The 23,178-nt window shown below is 36.8% G+C and overlaps 1 protein-coding gene across 1 annotated transcript; it reads right to left on the bottom strand.

The window, feature by feature from the left end:
- Positions 1-7,375: 7,375 nt before the first annotated feature.
- Positions 7,376-8,347, bottom strand: LOC141489495 (olfactory receptor 5V1-like). Its single transcript, XM_074190085.1, has one exon. The coding sequence runs from the start codon at positions 8,345-8,347 to the stop codon at positions 7,376-7,378; it is 972 nt and encodes a 323-aa protein (XP_074046186.1).
- Between the last annotated feature and the right edge of the window lie 14,831 nt (positions 8,348-23,178).

The following is a 23,178-nucleotide window of genomic DNA, read 5'->3' as shown; positions in this document are numbered from 1 at the left end:
TAGACAATTACTTTGGTCCCATGGAGGTTCAAAATATACACTCAGATTATGACAAAGTCAAAGCTTCTGTATCCAAAGCCTCTAAGAAAAATAGCAATTGGTCTTAAGTTATGGAAGAGCTCAAAAAAGATTTTGAAAATCAATTAATGGATGTGGAGGAAAAATTGGGAAAAGAAATGAGAGTGATGTGGGAAAATCATGAAAATCAAGTCAGTAGCTTGATGAAGGAAATACAAAAAAACACCAGAGAAAATGACATGTTAAAAACCAGTTTAGGTCAAATGGAAAAAAAGTAGTCCAGGGCGGCTAGGTGGCATAGTGGATAAAGCACTGGCCCATCCATTCTCAGACACTTAATAATTACCTAGCTGTGTGGCCTTGGGCAAGCCACTTAACCCCGTTTGCCTTGCAAAAAAAAAAAGTAGTCCAAAAGATCAATGAGGAGAAAAATGCCTTAAAAAGCAAATTTGCACAGATGGATAAAGAGATTAAAAAGCTCTCTGAAGAAAATAACTCCTTCAAATGTAGACTAGAACTAAGGGAAGCTGGTGACTTTGTGAGAAATCAAGAAACAATTAAAACAAAAAGAATGAAAAACTAGAAGAAAATCTGAACTATCTCATTGGAAAAACACTGACCTGGAAAATGGATCCAGGAGAGATAATTTAAAAATTATTAAAATAAGGAGATAATTAAAAAAAATTCAGACTACCTAAAAGTCATGACCAGGAAAAGAGAGGATAGACTTCATTTTTCAAATAATTCTCCAGGAAAATTGTCCTGATATCCTAGAAGAAGAAGGTAAAATAGAAATTGAGGGAATCCACCAATGACCTCCTGAAAGAGATCCTGAAATAAAAATTCCCAGAGATATAACCAAATTCCAGAACTCCCAAGTCAAAGAGAAAATATCACAAGCAGCCAGAAAGAAACAATTCAAATATCATGGTGCTTCAGTCAGGATTACACAGCAGCATCTACGTTAAGGGTTCCTAGTACTTGGAATATGATATTCTGGAAGATGAAAGAGTTTGGATTACAACCAAGAATCAACTACCCAACAAAACTGAACATACTCTTTCAAGGAATATTCAATGAAATGGATATTCAATGGATGGATATTCAGTGAAATAGGGGGACATTCAAACTTTCCTTTTGAAAAGACCAGAGCTTAAAAGAAGGTTTATTCTCTAAGTACAGGATTCAGGTGAAGGATATAGAGAGTAAATGGGAAGGGTAAATTATGAGGGCTTTAATGATGTTGAACTGCTTGTATTCTTGCATGGGAAGATGATATACATGAGCATTCTCATTTATTAGAGCAGTTAGAAGGAGCATATGTAGACAAGGCACAGAAGAGAGTTGAATATGAAGATTTACTATAAAAATGTCATCAAGGGGCGGCTAGGTGGCGCAGTGGATAAAGCACCGGCCCTGGAGTCAGGAGTACCTGTGTTCAAATCCGATCTCAGACACTTAATAATTACCTAGCTGTGTGGCCTTGGGCAAGCCACTTAACCCCATCTGCCTTGCAAAAAAACCTAAAAAAAAATGCTATCAATGGGAGAAAAAAGGAATGTACTGGGAGAAAGGGAAAATACACATGTTTTATACATATCTGTGTATAGATAGATATGGATATTTAATTGATATATATATTTACATAAAGATGCATCTATATCTACATATATATGGTATATATGGATGTTCAGATATATATGTCTATACATGGATCTATGTATCAAACTACCTATCTATCTATACATATGTATACACATACACACATATTTGACATATATATGTGCTTAGATATGGATATATAGATAGCTATCTATGCATATCTATATATTTATATAAAGATATACACATATATCAACATATACATATATAGTATATATGACAGCTAGATGGCACAATGGGTAGAGCACTGGCCTTAGAGTCAGGAAGACAGGAATTTGAATCCAGCCTTGGATATTTACTAGCTGTGTGACCTTGGGCAAGTCACTTAACCCTAATTGCCTTGCATCCAGAGCCATCTCTCTGTAGGAGAAAGTGAGACTTTGCACAGCAACCCCCCAATCCAATTCATGTACTTGTCATGGCATCCCTTCCCTGTCATGGTCCTTTTCAAGAAAGGACAACTCCTATTATTATTGTTATTATTATTATTATTATTACCTTATATGGTATATAGTATATTTAGAAATCCATACATATGTCTATATATGTATATGTGTATCTATTTACCTTTCCATCCACCTATCTATATTTATATTTAGGCATATACATACTTATTCATATACCTCAGTGTGTGTATATCTATATATATGTATATCTATATATATACACATATGTTTGTATAAATATTTTTTACATATTCACACATACATTTCATCTTATCAGATTCATGAGGAAAAATTTTGACCTAGGGATAAGATGGGGATAAGAAAACAGGTACTGAGTAGGACAGTACAGATTAGTGCCAGTCTCCCTAAATTTCTATGTTCCTAATCAAGATTTGCTTAGGTAACCTGATGGAAAGAGGGGGAAAAAAACATTGGATTTATAGTATGAAATGTTAGATGTGTTGCTTATGAGCTGAGCTTCAGATACAATCTACTTCACAGAGTTGTTTTAAGGAAAGCACCCAGAAAATTGTAAATGATATATAATCTAGTATGTTAAATTGAATCTTGGTATTGTGTTTCAGACAAGACTCTCTAGGCTAGAACTCACTAGTCCAGGATATTGGACATGAAGGAAAGGGTAAAGATTTTATCTCTATGTAGTCTTATCATGTAGACTGAAGAAAGAGATCTGGCCTCTGAAGTCTCTGTTTATTAAAGTCCAAAATTGTTCTTTGTACCTAAGAGACTCGTTTACTTATTGAATTTCCAGAACGCTAGAGTTAAAACTAATCTCTTCAAAGGAGAATGAATGAGCTATTTCTATATGATGACAATTACTTGGTTGAACAGTGAAAAGTTCCAGTTAAGCAGTAGGTCCCCAGTGCCTAATTGGTGAAGCATCATACAGTGTCCTGGCTCAGGAGTCTGAGGAGTTGTGCTCATGGCCCACCTTCAATGCTTACTAACTGTATGTCCTTGAAAATGGTACTTAACCTTCTAGATCTCCTTTTCTTTATTAGTAAAATGAGTCAGTTGGACTAGATGGTCTCTGAGGCCCCTTCCAGTTCTGGATCTCTGATTTTATGAATTGAGTTACCTGCTTAGTGTTGACTAGTCAATAAACATTTATTAAACAATTATTATATATCAGGCATTTTGCTAAGTGACAGAAGCAAAAGGAAGGCAAAAGATAGTTCCTGCCTTCACTTCATGGATGACCCTCAAGCTAATGGAGGAACAACATAAAAAAACCAAAACAAACCAAAAAATGCCAACTATGTACAAAAAAACAGATTTGTGTGTGTGTGTGTATGTGTGTATAATAATTAGAGTTAATCAATACAAGAAAGGCTCCAGAAATAAGGAGGAAACATTTGCCACAGAAGATTGGATTTTAGAGTGGACTTGAAGAAACCAGGAATCAGCGATGAGGCCAGAGACTATTCTAGGCATGGGGAACAGTGAGTGAAAATGCCCAGAACCAGAAGACGGTTTGGTTTATTTCAGCAATAGTAAAGAGGTCAGAGTAATGGGTCATAAGGAAAGGATCATAAGGAGAGGAGGGAGTGTAAGATGCAAGAAGACTAGAAAAGGACTGAATTGACACTGACATACTAGTTAAACTGCCAAAAAATTATTTTATTGAGCCAGGAAAAAAATAATAACGAAATTCATTTGGAAACATAAAAGGTCAAGAATATCAAAGGAATTAATGTGAAAAAATGTCAAAGGAGGAGGTTTAGCAGTGTCACATCTTAAACTACAATCTAAGGTGATAAGTGTCAAAACTTACCAGGTCTTGATTAAGAAATAGCAAGGTGGAACAGGGAATAGAGAAGTAAATGATTATAGTAACCTTGTGTTTGATAAATATAAAGATTTAAGCTTTGGGGATAAGAACTTACTTTCTGGGGAAATTTGTTGGGAAAACTGGAAGGTAGCATGGCAGAAACTAGCTTTAGACCACTATCTTACACCATTTACCAAAATAAGGGTCAAAATGAATACATAATCTAAACATAAAGGGAGATATTATAAATAAATTAGAGCATGAAATATATTTTTTTAGGGTTTTTTTTTGCAAGGCAATGGGGTTAAGTGGCTTGCCCAAGGTCACACAGCTAGGTAATTATTAAGTGTCTGAGGCTGCATTTGAACTTGGGTACTCCTAATTCCAGGGCCAGTGCTCTATCCACTGCCACCACCTAACTGCCCCATGAAATATATTATTGATCAGATTTATAGAAAGAATAATTTATGAATAAACAAGAAATAGAGACCATTATGGAACATAAAATGGATACTTTTGATTGGATTAAATTTAAAAGGTGTTATGCAAATAAGACTACTGTATTGAAGTTAAAAAGAACTGCAGAAAATTGAAGGGTGGGAATTTTGCAGAAAGTTTCTTGGATAAAGGTCTCATATCTCAAATATGTAGATAACTGAGTCAAATTTAAAAGAATATGAATCATTCCCCAATGGATAAATGATCAAAGGACCAAAGCTTTTTCAGGTCAAAAATGAATGTTTCCAAAATTCCATTCCAAAAAAGTAAATAAAATAAATACTATTAAAAGAAAATCAAAAGGAGGTCAGGCTGTGAAAGGTTTTGAAAATCAAAAAATGGAGTTTATGTTTATTCTAGAGTTGACTGAGAGTAACAATTTTGTTGAATGGGAGATGACATAGTCAAATGTATACTACATGAAGATTAATTTGACATCTGAGTAGAGAATAGATTGGAATAGGGAAAATTTTGAGGCTGGGAGTCCAACCAGTAGGCTATTGCAATTGTGTGGGCATGATGTGATGAAGACCTGCCAAAAAAATGTAGAATGCAATGAGAATTTACAGCTTGTCTTAATAACAATATTAATGAATAAAGATGGAGTGAAGTGGAAATGGTAGGAATTTGGGGAGAAAATGACCATATGATCTTCAAATTAACCTTATACTCATCTAATATTCTTAATGGGCTTTGAGAAAACATGATTTAGAAAGGGTTCTGTACTCCCCTTCCCTACAGATTTATCAATTAACATACAAGACTTATATGAAGATAGTGGGCTGAGGAGACCACAGGTTAGATAATATTTATGTATGCTAAAGATAAGTAGTTTGGGTCCAAGTTTGATAAGGTTTTGCAAGCATATAAACATTTGAAAGCCCCGGAATGTGGTTAGGGAGGAGATAGACTGTGGCCTTGCCTTAGGCTTAGCTTTTGTACTTGCTTAAATTCATTTGTGTAACAGACATAAAGCAGGCTACATCCTCCAGAACAGAGTAAGGGATCAGGGCAACAAAGCTTTATAGGGTTTCTGTGGTAGAGTTCTTTTGAAATAAGCTTGAGACATAGGATTCCCAACTGAGAAGTTAATAGAGAACCACACAGACTCTTCAGCATGAAGCTGGAGTGGATCCTGGGAGGGGAGATCTCTCAGAAGGACATAGATTTCAATGACTGAGGAATATGGTTCAAAAGAGAGATTTAAGCCTAAAGGCAATGGTTTTCAAGACCTTCTCTGAATATCAAAGAACATGGTGCTTGGGAGAAGGAAAAAACATTTACTAAGGGCTTATTTAGAAGTCACTGAGTTCATATTTTGCAATTGTCTCACTTATCTTCACAACAAACATGGACAAGTGGGTACTATTATTATTTCCATTTTATTGTTGAGGAATCTGAGGCTGACAGGTTAAATGACAACTTTGAGCAATCACGATCCTAAAGCTTTTCACTTCTTATTTGGTCATTTCCTTTAAGAATTTTCCTTTCCAGGTGGTCAAAGGTGAATGTTTCCATTATCTGAAGTAACCAGAGACTTCTTTCTTTTTGACCTTAATCATTTCAAGGAAGAGTCCTTCTGAGACTAATCAGGAAAGAGGATCCTGGGGGGGGGGGGGGGGTGGATTGGAAGTTACTTAGACTTTTGATAAGAATGACTAGAAAGATTCCAGTGCAGGACATTTTGGGGGTTGTAATTAAAGAAAAACTGATAAAGTTTATCTTATAGATTAGTCCAAATATTTTTGAGTTAGGACAATTTAAAAATTTAAAATTAGGTTCAAAAAATGTGTTGGAGGCTAGTTTTGAACTCAGAAAGATGAGTTTCCACTGTGCCACCTACCTGCTCAATAAATGTATAAGATTAATCAAAAGCAAGACCAATCTTATTTTTATCCCCTCAATCAACTGTAATTTTCAAAGATCCTGAGGCAAAAGGTCAAAGATAGACTCTTGTCTCCTAACCACTGGAAAGCCCAAAGTAGAAAAGCAATGACTCAAAGAGAGGATTCTCAAAAGTAGACCACCTAAGGTATTGGGCACAAAATTTGAATTGCCATAGGAGTTGTCTTTCCCAATGACAGCCTCTGTTTTGTATGGATATGGGATTATACAAGGCTCAGAGAAGGTTTGTACCCAAGGGAATTAAAAAGAAAAAGCTGGGGAGAGGAGGCAAGGATACACCTTATTTTAATTAAGACTTGCCTGTTGTGATTGGCCAATATGACAAAAAGGGAAAATGATTATTGTTGGAGGGAATATGGGAAAACTGGGACACTAATGCATTGTTGGTGGAGTTGTGAACTTATCCCCCAATGGCTTTTTCCCCTTTTGTTCCAATTCTTCTTTCACAACATCATTAATATGGAAATATGTTTAACACAGTTATACATGTATAACTGCTATTAGATTATTTCTTATCAAGGAGAAGTGAGAGGGAAGGGAAAGAGGGAGAAAAATGTGGAACATAAAACCTAACCCAAAAATGAGTTGAAAATTATTTTTGCATGTAGTTGGAAAAATAAATAAATTTATTTAAAAACAATTGGTTGCTATGAGCATGGATTCCTTATAAAGTCCAGGAATAAAAGAAGGCAAAAGTGATAAGATAGAACTATTCATGTAGGCATATGTATGCTATTTAAAAATTTTGTCAGGCAGTAAAAGTGTCACATTATAAAAGTACACGAGTATGTACCAAAAGGAACATCATTCCCTTATTGAAAGGTGACCAGTTCTTGAAGTTACATTATACATTATGTTCATAATGTGTTTGTGTGTGTGTGTGTGTGTGTGTGTGTGTGTGTGTGTGTGTGTGTGAGAACTCCCAGCTGACTTACTGGTCACTAATTTGGTCCATAGGGTGCTCCCCGGGACAGCTGAGGAAATTGAGACTGATACAAGTTTGGGCTACTCCCTAGTCACCGTCAAAGTGAAATGAATGTCAATTCTTTGTTGGTCATTTTGTTTGATGAAACACATGATTTACCTTTGAGAATCCTGATGACATACATCCTCCAGCCAGTTTCTTTATAGCCCTCTTGACTTCCTTATTTCTCAGGCTGTAGATGATGGGATTTAACATGGGGGTAACAATACAGAAGAGGACAGAGACAAGGATGTCCCCATCCAGGGAGTAGCCTGAGCTGGGCCGGTCATAGTTAAAGATGGCAGTTCCAAAGAAGATGACCACCACCGTGAGATGAGAAGCACAGGTGGAAAAGGCTTTGCCTCGACCTTGAGCAGATTGGATCTTTAGGATGGCAGAGATAATGAGCATATAGGACACAGCAGTGAAGAGGCAGGGGCTCAGACCAATGGTGGCACTGGCCACATAGAGTGTGACCTCATTGATTGAAGTGTCTGAGCAAGAGAGCTTCAGGAGGAGGGGGATGTCGCAGAGAAAATGGCTGATCTCATTGGAACTACACAAAGTGAGAGTTGTTGTGAGCCCTGTGTGTATCAGAGAATTCGCCAAACCACACAACCAGGACCCAGCTCCTAGGTAGGCACAGAGCCTTTTACTCATGAGAACTGGGTAGTGTAATGGGTGGCAAATGGCTACAAACCTGTCATAAGCCATAGTAGCCAACAGGACCCCCTCAGTACCAGCACAGGTAACAAGGAAGAAGAGCTGGGACAGGCAGCCTTCATAGCTAATGGTCTTCTTCTCTCTGAAAAAGTTCACCAGCATGATGGGGACCGTAGTGGAAGTGTAGCAGATGTCCAGGAAGGACAAGTTGCTGAGGAAATAATACATAGGAGTATGAAGAACAGGGTTGATTCTGATTGCTATTAATATGAGAAGGTTACCCAGAACAGTTATTAAGTATACAACCAAAAATATTAGGAAGAACACTCCTTGCAGTTCTGGGTGGTTGGAAAACCCCAGGAAGATGAGTTCAGTAATTGTTTGATTTTTCCAGCTCATATCTGAAGAGGGAGAGATGTATTGAAAACATAAGGGAAAAATATAATTAAGAAGGAGCAGTCATAGGCAGCATGCGTGGCAATTCTGTTACACACATCTGGAGTGACCAAGGCAGCTTGTCAGGACTTTCTAAATTTTGTAAACTAACTTGGCCAGTTCAGGTCAATTTGTGGATTTGAGTGGCCGCCAGCACTATACACTATTATTTCAAGACAAGTGAAGACCTGCCCTATGGTTTTGGAAAGCTTCACTGACCTTTACAAGACAATGACCCCAACTCTCCCATTCCTTTCTCATACACAGAACCAAACTAGGGAATTTTTGCACCTGGGGCAAATAATCATAAATGCATATGGGGCAAGTAGTACAGGGTTCTCCCTTAGTGAAGTAGAATGGATGGGTTGTCTTTCTTCCAGGGGGAAAATCACGACTCTGGGACACTGTGGAGAAAAGAACGAGAGCAGAATGGAGAAGCAACTTATTCTAGCCTACCATTTGGTAACTTCCTATTTTAGATCATTATTCTTGCTAACTAGCTACTATGTCCTACAGTTTCTAAACTGCTGCAGATTATGCTGTCAGTACCCTTTAAAAATTGGCACCCTGGGACATAGCCAGGTCACTCTGCTCTAGTAATAATAACCCTAGATGTCCACACACTCCCTTTCCCAACATTCTTAGGCTGTTCTGCTATTACTAATATTGTTGTTTTTAAAATAAGTTTCTCAAGATTTTTTTTTTTTTTGCATTTTAGTCCTTTGGTCAATTTAATATTCCTAATGGAATCATTTCTCAGAATTTACAAGCTAGAAGTCATTTTAGAACAATCAATCACCTTTGAATTAGCTTCACAGGAATGCTACCTCATCAAGGTAAACTGTTCATAGATTAATGCTTATCTTCCATCAAACATTATCTGCTTTCTGGGAGGAATAATTAATATGATTATAGACCTTAACATATCCCATACCTGTTAAGCCTATCATTCTAACCTTTGATACTTCTGTGAGCTCTGATTCCTGAGTTTTTGCTTAATCTATTTTGAAATCCCTCAAGAAACCTTTCATTCATCTGCTTTTCAGAAGAGATTCCAGAATCTAACACATCTTCCTGTGAGAAAATTTAACCTAATTGTTTCCCATTTGATCCAATTATATCTGGAGAACTTTGCTTGGGTAATATATCTTATATTTACAAGTAATTGTCAGGCGTCTCTTTACCTGCTATGATTTTTACACATAAACTTGCTCATCTAAGTTAGTTCTTTCAGACCATTAACCATTTCTGTTATTGTATTCTCTCCATCCTACTCCCTACCTGTCTAGAAGGTGGACCAGCTGCATTATTGCAACTGATTTGAAGTGTTTTCTTTATTTTTTGATGTTTTTTTTAAAAAAAAAGTGCCCCAGTGCTCATAACTGATTTTATAAAGTAAAGGAATAATATTCAAAGTCATAATTTATGTTTGGTGAAATAAATAACCTGGAACAAATACTTAATTAATGGGCTTTCTTCATGTGACATATTACAACAATGAAATGAATTATCTTAGGAATTTCCTGCCTAACACCGAAAATATTTTTTGTCATTCTAGAACAGATGTAATTATTTGCAAAGTGTTTTGCAAACCTCACAATGCTATTATTACTATTATTTAGAGTTTTAAAGAGTATTTGGCAATTTCTCTCAGACTTGAAAGGCAGTATAAGATAGAATAAAAGAGCTGAACACAAACACTAGAAGCTCTTTCCAAGACAGGTACTATTTCAATTTGTCTTTTTTGTATTGTAGTACTTCAAGTAATACTCAAATTGGGTCAGGAAAATTCGGACAACAATAAAACGTGGCTGGTTTTGTTGACTGGTCCATTTTCCTATTGCTTACTATCATACTTGCATGAGTTTGGATGAATATTTTCAAGACACTGATGCATATGCGATTTTATAGACACTGAATTAAAACAGAGGAATCAGTCTCCCTGTGGTTATTATTAATTATTATTATTCTTTTTGCAAGGCAATGGGATTAAATGACTTGCTCAAGATCACATAGCTAGTAAATACCAAGTGTCTGAGACCAGATTTGATCTTAGGTTCTGATTCCAGGGTCAGTGCTCTGTCTACTGTTCCATCTAGCTACCCACTATGGTCATTATTTACAAGGGGGAGGGTGGAGGTGCAATACTGCTTAAGTGCATCAATGTACATGCTACTTTCCTAGATTTTGTTTGAAGATAACTTCATTCAAATCCTGGTTCTTTCGTATACTAGCTGAGGTACTAGGAATAAATGGATTAAGCTCTCCCACACTCAGTTTCTTCATCTGTAAAATGGGAATAACCTTACTAATATAAGGGGTCAAGATAGAGGCTTCTGTCATACTACCTAATTTACAGAGTTACTGTGAGTGCTATATAATCAATAATAGCAATAATTAGAATAAAAACTGACATTTTTGCAATGGCTTACTTTTAACAAAGCACTTGACACACATGATAGCTAATTAAACATCTTTTGATGTTTATTTATTTTATTTATTTATTATGTTTATTTATTTATTCTTACAGAATTATAGAATTGGAAGGGAGAAGAGTAGCCAGTAATTTTATGCACACTTAAAATGAATATGCAGGGCGGCTAGGTGGCATAGTGGATAAAGCACTGGCCTTGGAGTCAGGAGTACCTGGGTTCAAATCTGGTCTCAGACACTTAATAATTACCTAGCTGTGTGGCCTTGGGTAAGCCACTTAATACCATTTGCCTTGCAAAAACCTAAAAAAAAAATAAAATGAATATGCAAAATCTCTGTGGATAGACCCCAGGTCTAGAATCAAAGGATCTGAGTTCAAATTTCATCTATCATAGAAGTCATTTGAAACTTCTAGGCTTCAGAGTATTTATTTATAAAACGGAGGAAGGGAAGTTGGATTGGATCTCTTCTGGCTTTAAATCTATGATGCTCTCTATGATTCTCTATCTGCAATATTCTCATCTAGTCTCTGCTTTAAGAATCCCAGTGAGGAGAAGCTCACTACCATTTAGAGAAAGGCCATTTTACTTTAGGATGCTACTAATTGTTGGTAAGTTTTTCCTTATATCAAGCCTATATTTATCTGGCTGCAAATTCCACCCCCTTGCTTTCATAATTCATAGTTCTGTCTTCTGGAGCCAAATAAAATAAACTTAATCATTTTTTTCAAGTAATAATCTTGCAAATCCTTAAAAACAGCTTCTCTTGGTGAAGAACTCATTCAACTCTATGTAAGTATTTCTGGTCAAGGTCTGATATGTTCATAACTGATATATATTTTGAGCCAAAAGATGGGAAGCAAAGATGAAGTGACTTGCCCGAGGCCACTAGGCTGTAAGTAGCCAAGACAGGGCTCATCCCAGTTCTCTCTTAGTGCAAACTCCATACTGGCTCTTAAAACTTTTTCTTAAACAAACAACCAAAACAAAAATACAACAACAAATACCCTAGAAACTATGCTTCATTGTACCTATGCACTTAGACTTACTCTCATACTCTCCATTAAGGAGGAATGTTCTTTTTCTTCTTCAATTAGGCAGGGATAAATGGAAAAAAAATATGAGTCTTCTTGAGTATACCCATGAAGGTAAAAGCCCACCTGGTTAAAATTCAATTAAGTAAGATTTTTTTTTCTCTTTTGGAAGATTCATTTGGTTTACTTTTTAAAAAAATCAAAATTCTAAATACTTAAAAGTAACTAACAATATTACTGACCTAATTTCAAACCTATGTTTTTCCAATTTGTTTGAGATGGTAAATGTTTGGTTGATGCTTTGTTTAATGAACTGTTGAATGAAACACAATTAGCTTCAGAAAGCTATACTTGTTCACTTTTCATATAAAATTCCAGGTCTTGGGGCTTTGAGGAATTTAAGGCATTTCAAATTCTGTTGAACTTCACAAGTTAAGTTAGCACAGAAATAATTTCAAGAGTAAATGTAAACTGTGGGGAGTCAACAGCCTAAAGGTCTGAAGAAAAACAAGACTAATTTGCATTGCAAAACAGAGAGTGTTCTGTTGACTAACCTTAAGGGGTTTCTTTTCTCAAAGGCAACAACAAAATGGGAATAAATCAATGTAATTGGAGTGACTACTAAACCCTTAGAGCATTGATGAGAAAAATTTCTTCTTTATGATTTCAACAACATTATGCCAAGAATCAAATATAAACCAGTTTTTCTAAAATGTTTTATTGATTTCTTTTGTTTTGGGGACTAATTTTTTTTAATTGCACTTTTATTTTATCCCCAAAATCAATCTATGCCTTTATCCTTTAGTGAGGCAAACAGAATCCTTTCTATATCTTTGTATATAGTCTTAAGGAGCTATATGAGGCTCAGAGAGGTCATGTGATTTGTCCCAGGTCACACAATTAGTAAATTCCTGAGATGAAATTTGAACCCAGGTCTTCTTAACTTCCAACATCCACTATAACTCTTGCTAAGATGTTCTTATTATGTGTATGTGTGCTTGTGTGTGTGCACATTTTAAGAACTCCAACCATTAAAACTATGGGAAACAATTTGGGATTATGTCCAAAGGGCAACAAAAATGTGCCTACCCTTTGACCCAGCAATACTGCTACTACTGGGTCTATACCCTGAAGAGATAATAAAGAAGGGTAAAAACATCACTTGTACAAAAATATTTATAGCAGCCCTGTTTGTGATGGAAAAAATTGGAAATTAAGTGAACGTCCTTCAATTGGGGAATGGCTTAGCAAATTGGTATATGTATGTCATGGAACACTGTTGTTCTATTAGAAACCAGGAGGGATGGGAATTCAGGGAAGCCTGGAGGGATTTGCATGAACTGATGCTGAGTGAGATGAGCAGAACCAGAAAAACATTGTACACCCTAACAGCAACATGGGGGTGATGATCAACCCTGATGGACTTGCTCATCCTTTCAGTGTAACAATCAGGCACAATCTTGAGCTATCTGCCATGGAGAATATTATGGACCTTAAACAAAGACCAAAGACTATTACCATCAAATTAGAAAAAAAAAAAGCATTATATTATTATGTAATTTTACTAACTCATACTTTATTTTTCTTCCTTACGGATATGATTTCTCTATCATCACATTCAACTAAGATCAATGTGTAACATGGAACCAATGTAAACACTTAACAGAATGCCTTCTGTGGGGGTGGGGGGAGGGAAGCAAGAATGGGGGAAAAATTATAAAACTCAAAATAAATAAAATTTTTCTTTAAAAAAAAACTTTGGGAAAATAGTTGAAAGAAATGTCCAGACATGATATTTCCATGGTACTTATTTAGTATGATCACATACATGAGAAGGGCTTTTTCTTTTCTTTCTTTCTTTTTTTTTTTTTGTCTTCACACAGAATTCCCAATGCAAACTTAGGGGGCAGTTAGGTGACCCGGTGGATAGAACACTGACCTTGGAGTCAGGAGGAAAGGAATCCGAGCCCAGCCTGTAGCCTCAGACATTTGATTCTTACTAGCTGTGTCACCTTGGTCAAGTCACTTAACCCTGATTACTTTTCATCCAGGGCCATTTGATTGTCCTGATTCATATCTATCTGGTCACTGGACCCAGTTGGCCCTGGAAGAGAAAAGTGAGGCTGGTGACTTAACACAGCAGACCCTCACTCAAATCTAATTCATGTGGTTGTCATGGTATTACCTCTCCTGATGTCAAAGTCCTCTTTGAGAATGAAGGGCAAGCATCATTATTGTAAACAGTAACAAGGTAGGACTACAGGTTTGGCTGAAACAAGATTATAGAGTGCATATGTGAAGGCATGTCCTGAGAACACAAGCAGTATTTCAGGGCCTTACTTATATATAAAGGTCAAATTCGAAGGCAAGTCTAATAATTCAGCTTGTGGTTTTTCTGTATGGAACTTTGCTCTATGCAAAAATAGTCAGATGTGGTCTAATATTCAAATCTTTTATACTGAAATTCAAAAGAATAGAAGATAAAAAAGGAGGATAAAACAGTCACTTTATCTATGCTTTCCTTATCTCTCCATCTAATTCCCATCAATATGTAGGGGTTCTCTATTCCTTCTGATTACAAATCTTTGAACTTCTCTAATCATGTCACTCTCTTAACTATCTCATTCCAGTGATTATGAACCCTTGGTTGCCACTGTTCTTCCTCTTATTAGTCTTTTATTCCCATCCTCCTCAACCTAAATCCCTCCACCTTCCCATTCTAAAGCTACCCATACCTTCTACTGTGTTCTCTGGAATGCTTGCTACATAGAAATCTAATAACTTTTCAGCTTAAAACTTTTAATTTCTGCCTCCCTCCATCTTTTTTCATAGAGCTAAGGTAACATAACTCACCCTTCCTTCCCTCCTCTCTTTCCTTTCCTTTCCTTCCTTCTTCCCCCCCCCCACCCTTTCCTTTCCCTTCTCTCTGTCCACATGGGTATTATATACTTTCCCAAAGAAATGTAAATTTTAATCACTGAAATATCACAAGTTATCTTGGGGTTTGTGGACTAGATTTCTTTTTTAAGAACCATACCTTACACCCAAATCACTCTGGCTTTCACAGATTGGCCAACAATAAGTCCCACTTGGTCAGTGTTTGGGCCCTGACTGGCTCCGAATGAATATAAATTGTAATTGTTTCTGTTTTGGTCAGAAACGCTGAGGCTAGTCCTCTCCCAGATTAATTTTTTTTCACTAGGTAAATGACTACTTTCTGCTTCATTTTTTTTTTAATTTTTCAAGGCAATGGGGTCAAGTGGCTTGCCCAAGGCCACACGGCTAGGTAATAATTATTAAGTGTCTGAGGCCGTATTTGAACTCAGGTACTCCTAACTCCAAGGCCAGTGCTCTATCCACTGCACCACCTAGCTGCCCCTCTGCTTCATTTCTAACCTAGCCTTAATCACTGAATGGACATCACCTCAGACAGATTGAGACATGTTTAAGACTTTGGTTTGAAAAGGTCAAAATCTCTTATTGTATTCAGTGTCATCTCCAGTTGTTCTAATCCATATCTGGTCCCTTGGACCCAGGAGAAAATGAGGCTGGTGACTTTGCACAGCCCTCCCTCATTTAAATTTAAATCATTTGCCTGTCTAGGCATCACCTCTCTATCATCATGGTTCTCTTTGAGAATGAAAGACAAGCAACAACTTAGCAAATACTGATTGATTGCTTGATTGATTCCTCATTGACAAAAGAAAGTGGATTAGTTGGTCTCTAAAGTCTCTTCTAATTCTCAAAGTCTATGTTGGCAAAATTATCTTGAAATTGCTACCTTATTAGACTGTCAGTCCAGAGCAAATGGGAGCTAGAAGGGACCTTCAAAACCATCTTATCAAGCTCCTTGATTTTATGCATGAGAGAACAGAAAAAAAAGAAGCCTGAAAATCTTTGACTTTGCCCTATAGCTAATAAGCATCAAAATCAGGACTCGAACCTACATCTAAAGACAACTGGATCAAGGAATGTTCTAATGCACTATACTAAACCTACATACCTTCTGCATTAAGAGGTAAATGACCATTGCTTCTCTTCCTCAATAATATATGCAGATTGAGTCCATGGATATTTTAGGTTTTTGCAAGGCAATGGGGTTAAGTGCCTTGCCCAAGGTCACACATCCGGGTAATTATTAAGTTTCTGAGGCTGGATTTGAACTCAGGTACTCCTGACTCCAGGACTCCAGGACCCCTGACTCCTTTCATGCCAGATCACCTCTATCACAGCAATGAGATATTAGAGGCCACACATTCATAAGGCATTCACATATAGAATACAATTAATAGCAAGAATTTGAAATTTTACATTCTTCTGAATGATTGAGAGCCAGTTTCTCTGTGATACCACTATGTGAATATGTGTGATTATGCCAGCATCTACTTTTAGCTAATAGCATTTTCAGACTATTCAGGGTGAGTATATTCACACTTCGGGAAGCAGCAATCTACAGATCTGGACTTAATTTCTTGTTGTGGTGCAGTAGATAGAGGGACAGGTGTGGAGTCAGGAAGACTCATCTTCCTGAGTTTAAATCTGGCCTCAGGCACTTACTTGCTTTGTAAATCTGGGCAAGTCACTTCACCTTGTTTGCCTCTGTTTCCTCATCTGTAAAATGAACTGAAAGTGTCAACCCACTCCAGTGTCTTTGCTAAGAAAATCCATGAGGCCAAGAAGAGTAGAGCAAGACTGAAAAAATGACTAAACAGCAACAAAATGGAGCAAAATATTAATAGAGCAGATTAAATTTAAGAGTATATATCAAGTTGGTTGTTATACTAATTGAGGTTTACACAGCTAATGGGTGTTTGAGGCAGCATTTGACTTCAAGTCTTTATGACTTCAAATCTATTCATTGCACCACTTAACTGCCTCTAGAAGTTCCTTATTTCCATAAGCTTCTTCAGGATATGATTTGTGTGTTACTTTTTCTTTGTATTTTCAGCATCTAGCACTGGTACTTTTCACAATTTTTTTGATGTTCTGTGATTTGACTGATAGGAGGAATTGCTAGTGAGGAAATTGCCCTTTAGTGCTGACTCTATAATTTACAAACTTAGCTGCTGAAGCACCAAAAGGCTAAGTGACTTGTTAAGTCACACGTTGACTATGGGTCAGTTGTGAAACTTGAACTCTGGTCTTCCTTACTCCAAAGCCATGGTCCCCTGCAACATACAGTATGTTCAAGGGAAACTTGAATCACAACAGCTTGGTGGTTATTGGCTTTCTCATTACCTAAAAGAACTACTAGCCCTGAGTCCCACATAGAACCCGAGAGTCTGAAGAGACCTCACATGCTATGGAGTTGAAGCTGTAATAGCATATCCAACAAATGATCATTTAGTCTTTGATTGAAATGAGAAGAACTACCATCTTTGGAAGTATGGATTTCACTTACTGGTAGCTTCAGTTATTAGGAAGATTATTCGGACATTGAGTCTCATTTGACTTCTCTGAAACGTCTACCCACTATTCCCTGTTCTACCTGCTAAGCCAAGAAAAAGAATCAGTCTAATTTCTTTGCTCAGTGAGGATCTTGGAATACTTAAAGATAGCCATCATGTCCCTCCACTCCTTCCCCAAACTTTCTTTTTTACAGATTATACAACCCCAATTAATTTTTTCAGTTCTACCTCATGTAACATGTTCTTAAGGTCCTTTGTGATCTTGTCTACAGCAAATGCTGATGTAAAGGTTATACAAAATTATTGCCTCCTAGTTGGAAGGCACTTCAGAGATCTTTTGATTCATCTTGTGTCGTCAATTTAAAAGAACAACTCCAATGTTTTTAGAGCACTAAAAGCTTTGCAAAATACTTAACATATATTTTCTCATTTTGTCTTCCCAACAACCCTGAAAATGATATGCTATTGTTATGCCCCTTTTGTAGAGGAGAGGAGGAAGCTTGAGTATTGGCATATTTCTGAAACTAGCTAATTCCTAGGTAGAAATTAATAGTGAAAGTAAGGGAAGAAAAAGGAGTAATAGAACATTTGCTAGCTTTTATTTATATAGGTGAGTGTAGCTAGCGCTTAGGTATGCTTTTTCTTGAATTGAAATTGCAAGTAAATGATGGAATACTTACCCCAAAGAACATGTGGAGCTTTCCAAGGTGTTGACATTGTCACCATGCCCTCTGATGCTATTAGTGAGCACGAATGGTTGATCTATGGTAATAGCTCAGTGTCAGGAATGAAGAACAGACCATGACCATCAAACATGACTAATAGCATGATAACTGGCATCAGGAAAGTGTCCCATTTTGTATTACATGTACCATAGTTGCTGTTAAGACATGTACCATACTTAAAATAAAGACCAGTTTTTAGAGTCTTCTGGATTTATCAAATGAGAAATTTATATCTTGTAAAAGTTCTGAAACCTGAGCTATTTTCAGACCTATCTCAAAGGTAGCAGTTTTGTGTGTAAATTTGATAAATGAAGTACAACTAATTAACTTAGGTTTATTAAGATGCAGGCTCCTGAGAAACAATCCAACCTATACAGTAGAGATTAAAGTTTTTTCCCCCCATGGGACATAAGCACCTTTTATTCCTTCTTTGCAACCCTGCCCCCATCCCTCACCAGAGCACTTTCTGCTTTTTATCAAATACCAAAACCTCAGCTCTTGGGAAGGCCAATTTGCTGGACCCTCACCAACATTTCAATTGGAACTTGAGGGATGATTAGTTCTAAAACTTTCAGTAAGATAAGTCATTCAAATAATACCTTGTCTAAAAAAAAGATCTGGGGAATTTAATGGATTATATTCTCAGTATGTTTAGTGGATTATATTCTCAGTGTTGTTCAGTTATTTGTCTGACTCTTCATCACCCAACTTGGAATTTTCTTGGAGTGGTTTACCATTGCCTTCTGCTTATTTTACAGATGAGGAACTGAGGCAAATAAAAGTTAAGTGATTTGCCCAGGTTTGCACAGCTAGTAAGTGTCTGAGGTCACAGTTGAACTCAGGTTTTCCTAATTCCATAGCTGGCTCTCTTCTACTTCATCATCTAGCTTCCTCATTATAGTCTCAATAGGAGTCAATGATATGATATGGTAGAAATTAAAGTACCTTTGATTGAGCTATAGTATTTAGGATTTCAGGGACACAATCTCGCTGTGTTTTTCCCTGATCAAAACAATTTGTCAGTAACATTTATTAAGTGTCTACTGTGTCCACGTTACTTTATTAAGTGCTCGAGACACACAAAAAAGGCAGAAATAGTCTCAAGGAGCTCATTAGCTAATGGGGAGACAACATATAATTTAGAGATAATCCCAGAGAGAAAATACTATGATTAGGGACTCTGAAATGCTTCTTGAAGAAGGAGGGAATTTATCTGAGACTCCAAGGAAGCCAGAGAAGCCAGGAGGTAAAGAGGAGAAAGAGAATTTCAGTCATGGGGAACATCTAGTGAAAATGCCCAGAGTTGGCTGATAGGCAGAGCAGTTAGGTATCATAGTAGATAGAATAAATACAGCTAAGTGTCACAGTGAATTGGCCTGTAGTCAGGAAGACCTGAGTTCAAATTCAGGCTCAGATACTTACTAGCTGGATGACTCTGAGAAAGTCACTTGACAAATATTGGTCTCAGTTTCCTTATCTGTAAAATGAAGATAATGATAGTGGCTACCACCAAGATTAGTGTGAAAAATCAAATGGGATAATTGTAAATTGATTATCCAAGAGTCTGGCACAGAGTAAGGGTTACACAAATATTAGTTGTTAAACTTGTTATTGATAGAGTGGCATGTAGAAGGAACTCAAGAAGGCAGAATCACAGTACAAAGAGCCTGCAAAGGGAGGAAGGGACCAGGTTAGGAAAACATTTTAAACAGCAGGAGGAGGATTTTATATTTGATCATGGAAGTAAGAGTTAGCTACTTGAGTATATTCAATTCTTGGATATCAGTGTTTGATTTCAAAGATTGAAGAGGAAGGAATAATAGATGAGCATCAACGCATTACTTTATTTTACTTTGAAGAGACTTTGATAGGAGGCAACAACAAAATCCCTGTGGGGCAAGAAAATAGGCTTTTCTCCACATTTAAAGGGACAGAGGCATAAAGAGAAATGTTTCAAAGCAAGGGCATTCAGACCCATGATAACAGCGATAGTTTGTCCATCCATGCCCCTGTAATCAAAATTTTTTTAGTACTATTAACCAGCTGTGAGTTAACCAGGTTATATACAATCATTTTTGGTTGGGAAGATCATGAACAGATCATGATCTCTACTGACCCCAGGACCCTGGGTTTAGTGCAGTCTGCTGAGATTAGGGACTGAAAGGGTTTGTTTGACTTTTGGAGTAGCTGGGTTATTTGTTTGCTTTTAGAAGGAAAAAAAAAATAAAAGCAATGGAGTGGAAACTGTAAAGGGAGCATCTTAGGAAAATTTTCCTATGCATAGAAGAGTTAGCTCAATATGGGATGAGATTTCCACAAGGAAGGTCGTAGGTTCCCCATCACTAGATGTCACAGCAAAGACTGGATGGCCATTTTGGGGGCATGTTTTGATTTTTTTAAAGATACTTATCCAATTGCAGAGTGGACTAGAAAGTTTCTGAGATCCTCTCCAACTGAATTTTGCTAGTTTATAAATTCAGTACTCAATCCTTCCCACCTCATGCAACTTACCATTAACATGTCCCTTAAGTCTGCATGCCAACATCTTTCCTCCCTCATGACCACAACTTGAATCTCATTATCACTCACAACTGCACTAGCTTTAAAACTCAGAAAATTACCTAATTATTTTTAAGATATTCCTGAGATGGAAGCCTAGAGGGATTTGCATGAACTGATGCTGAGTGAGATGAGCAGAACCAGAAAAACATTGTACACTCCTAACAGCAACATGGGGGCAATGATCAACCTTGATGGACTTGCTGATTCCATCGGTGCAACAATGAGGGACAATTTGGGGCTGTCTGCAATGGAGAGTACCATCTGAATCCAGGGAAAGAATTGTGGAGTTTGAACAAAGACCAAGAACTATTACCTTTAATTTAGAAAAAAAAAACCTGATATCTTATTGTCTGATCTTGCTATCTCTAATACTTTATGTTTCTTCCTTAAGGATATGATTTCTCTCTCATCACATTCAATTTGGATCAAAGTATACCATGTAAACAATATAAAGACTGGCAAATTGCCTTCTGTGGGGGTGGGGGTAAGGGGAGGGAAGAAAGATTAGGGGAAAAAATGTAAAACTCAAATAAAATCTTTCTAATAAAAAAAAAGGTATTTCTAAAATACAAGGGTACCATCTGACATAAGTTTAGTCAGTGACAGACTGTGCTAAGGCCTCCAATTCCAGGGCCATGCAGATAGCTTCTAATCATCTAATTTCATCATCAAAGTTCCTCTCATCCAGGGATATTCTTACTGAACTCGGTCCTCATTGCTAACATACTCCCACTCACTCTTACTCTCCCTGTCCCAGGGATACTAAACCTTTGACTTCTTTTTTTTATTATGTTTTTTGATTGCATATAAAGATAATTTTCAACATTCATTTTTTGGAAGATTTTGAGTTCCACATTTTTTCTCCCTTCCTCCCCTTCATCTGCCTTGTTAAGAAAGCAAATGATTTGATATTGATTATATATGTATAATCATGTTAAATATATTTCCATATTATGTTGTGAAAGAACAAAAGGGGAAAAACCATGAGAAAGAAAAAGACAAAAAAAATTTTAAAAAGTGAAAATAGTATTTTTTGGTCTGCATTCAGACTCCATAGATCTCTCTCTGGATTTGGATGGTATTTTCTACCACAAGTCTTTTGGAATTGTTTTTGGTAAACTATATCGTTGAGAAGAGCTAAGTCTATCATGGTTGATATCACACAATATTGCTGTTTTGTATACAATGGTCTCCTGATTCTGCTCACTTCACTCAGGTTCAAATAATGTAAGTCTTTCCAGTAAACTTTTGACTTTTAGAGAACAAGTGTCCCCTCTTGCAATCTCCCAGAGACCAATCTATCATAACCATCTGTCTCAACTTTATCTTCCCAGGGTCCCATTTCAAGTCTGCTTATCCATTTCACTGTGCTTTCTGAAATTACCATTCTATAACAAAATTCTTTTCATTTTAGACCTCTTTCTCTCTTGTTCCTTCCATATTTTGGCAATCAATGAGATCAGATACCCTTTGAATGACACTATATGCCTGGTCTTCTTTTCCAGTACTGGTTTCACTCTCTCTAAAACTCCCTGGACTTACTCACTGGTCATAGTGGAAATGTCAGAATACTCTTGTCAGACTATCCATCTAATCTATTATTATCATTCAGCAATTTCTCCTCACTTAAAGTTCATTCTATCCAAATTTATGATACATTCCAGAAACTTGTGGCTGTTACATACTGATTTTCAGTATATAACCCCTACTCATTCTTGATTTGTATCCTGATTTACTTAGGCTTTACCTTTTACCTAATTCCAGGTCCAGTATCGGGAAAAGGGAGTTCACCTTTTGCCCTCTGGATGAGAGGCAAGACATAAAAACCTGGGTTGGACCCCTGTCTCGAGGTTGCAGTCTTCTCTGACCATGCCTCAGCCAAGGCTGCTTGGCTATTTTTTATATCTTTCTCTATCTCTCTCCCTCCCTAGACCTTCCTATGTCTTGTAACCATTTAAATAAATTTTTATTTTATTTCCACCCATGCTTTCCTGAGTCTAAATAATGATTCCTCATAGGCAGAACCAAACCCAAGTAGCCAGCAGCTACAAAAGAAGTTAGGAAACTGGATCTGGGGTCTTAGCTAAGACCTTTAATTTTGGTAATTTAATTTTTTTAAAAATCAGCTTGACTAAATGTTTACTGATTTTATTGAAAGGCCCCCAAATCAGCCCTCAGATTTATCATGTTAATAGTATTTTATTTTCCATTATCTCTTTTTTTCTGAGAGTTTTTTTTTATTCTTAGTTGGGGTATACAGATGAGCTGTGTTTTAAAAAATAATTACATATTCAGTTTATTATTCCTCTCTTTTTAAAATTGATAACATATTTTTAGGTACTGCATTATATACATCCTAAAATTTTAGGTAAGCCAATCAGTTCCTAGCTGATGATCCAACTGAAAAAGAGGTTTTGAATGCTATTAGACTCTTTTCAAGTGGCAAAGCACATGGTGCTGATTCTATTCCAGCTGAGATCTACAGGACTGAAGATCCATTGCCCAACCAAAAGCTGACTGAAATTTTCCAGGTTACGTGGCATTAAGGAGTTATCTCTCAGGAATTCAAGGATGCCTCCATTATCCATCTCTGCATAGGTAAAGGAAATAGGTTATCCTGTGACAATCACAGGG

This window comes from Macrotis lagotis, chromosome 5 (assembly GCF_037893015.1).
Source record: "Macrotis lagotis isolate mMagLag1 chromosome 5, bilby.v1.9.chrom.fasta, whole genome shotgun sequence".
NCBI lineage: Eukaryota > Metazoa > Chordata > Mammalia > Peramelemorphia > Peramelidae > Macrotis > Macrotis lagotis.
Note: the sequence above shows the minus strand (reverse complement) of the source record. Positions and strands in the feature narration are given on the sequence as shown.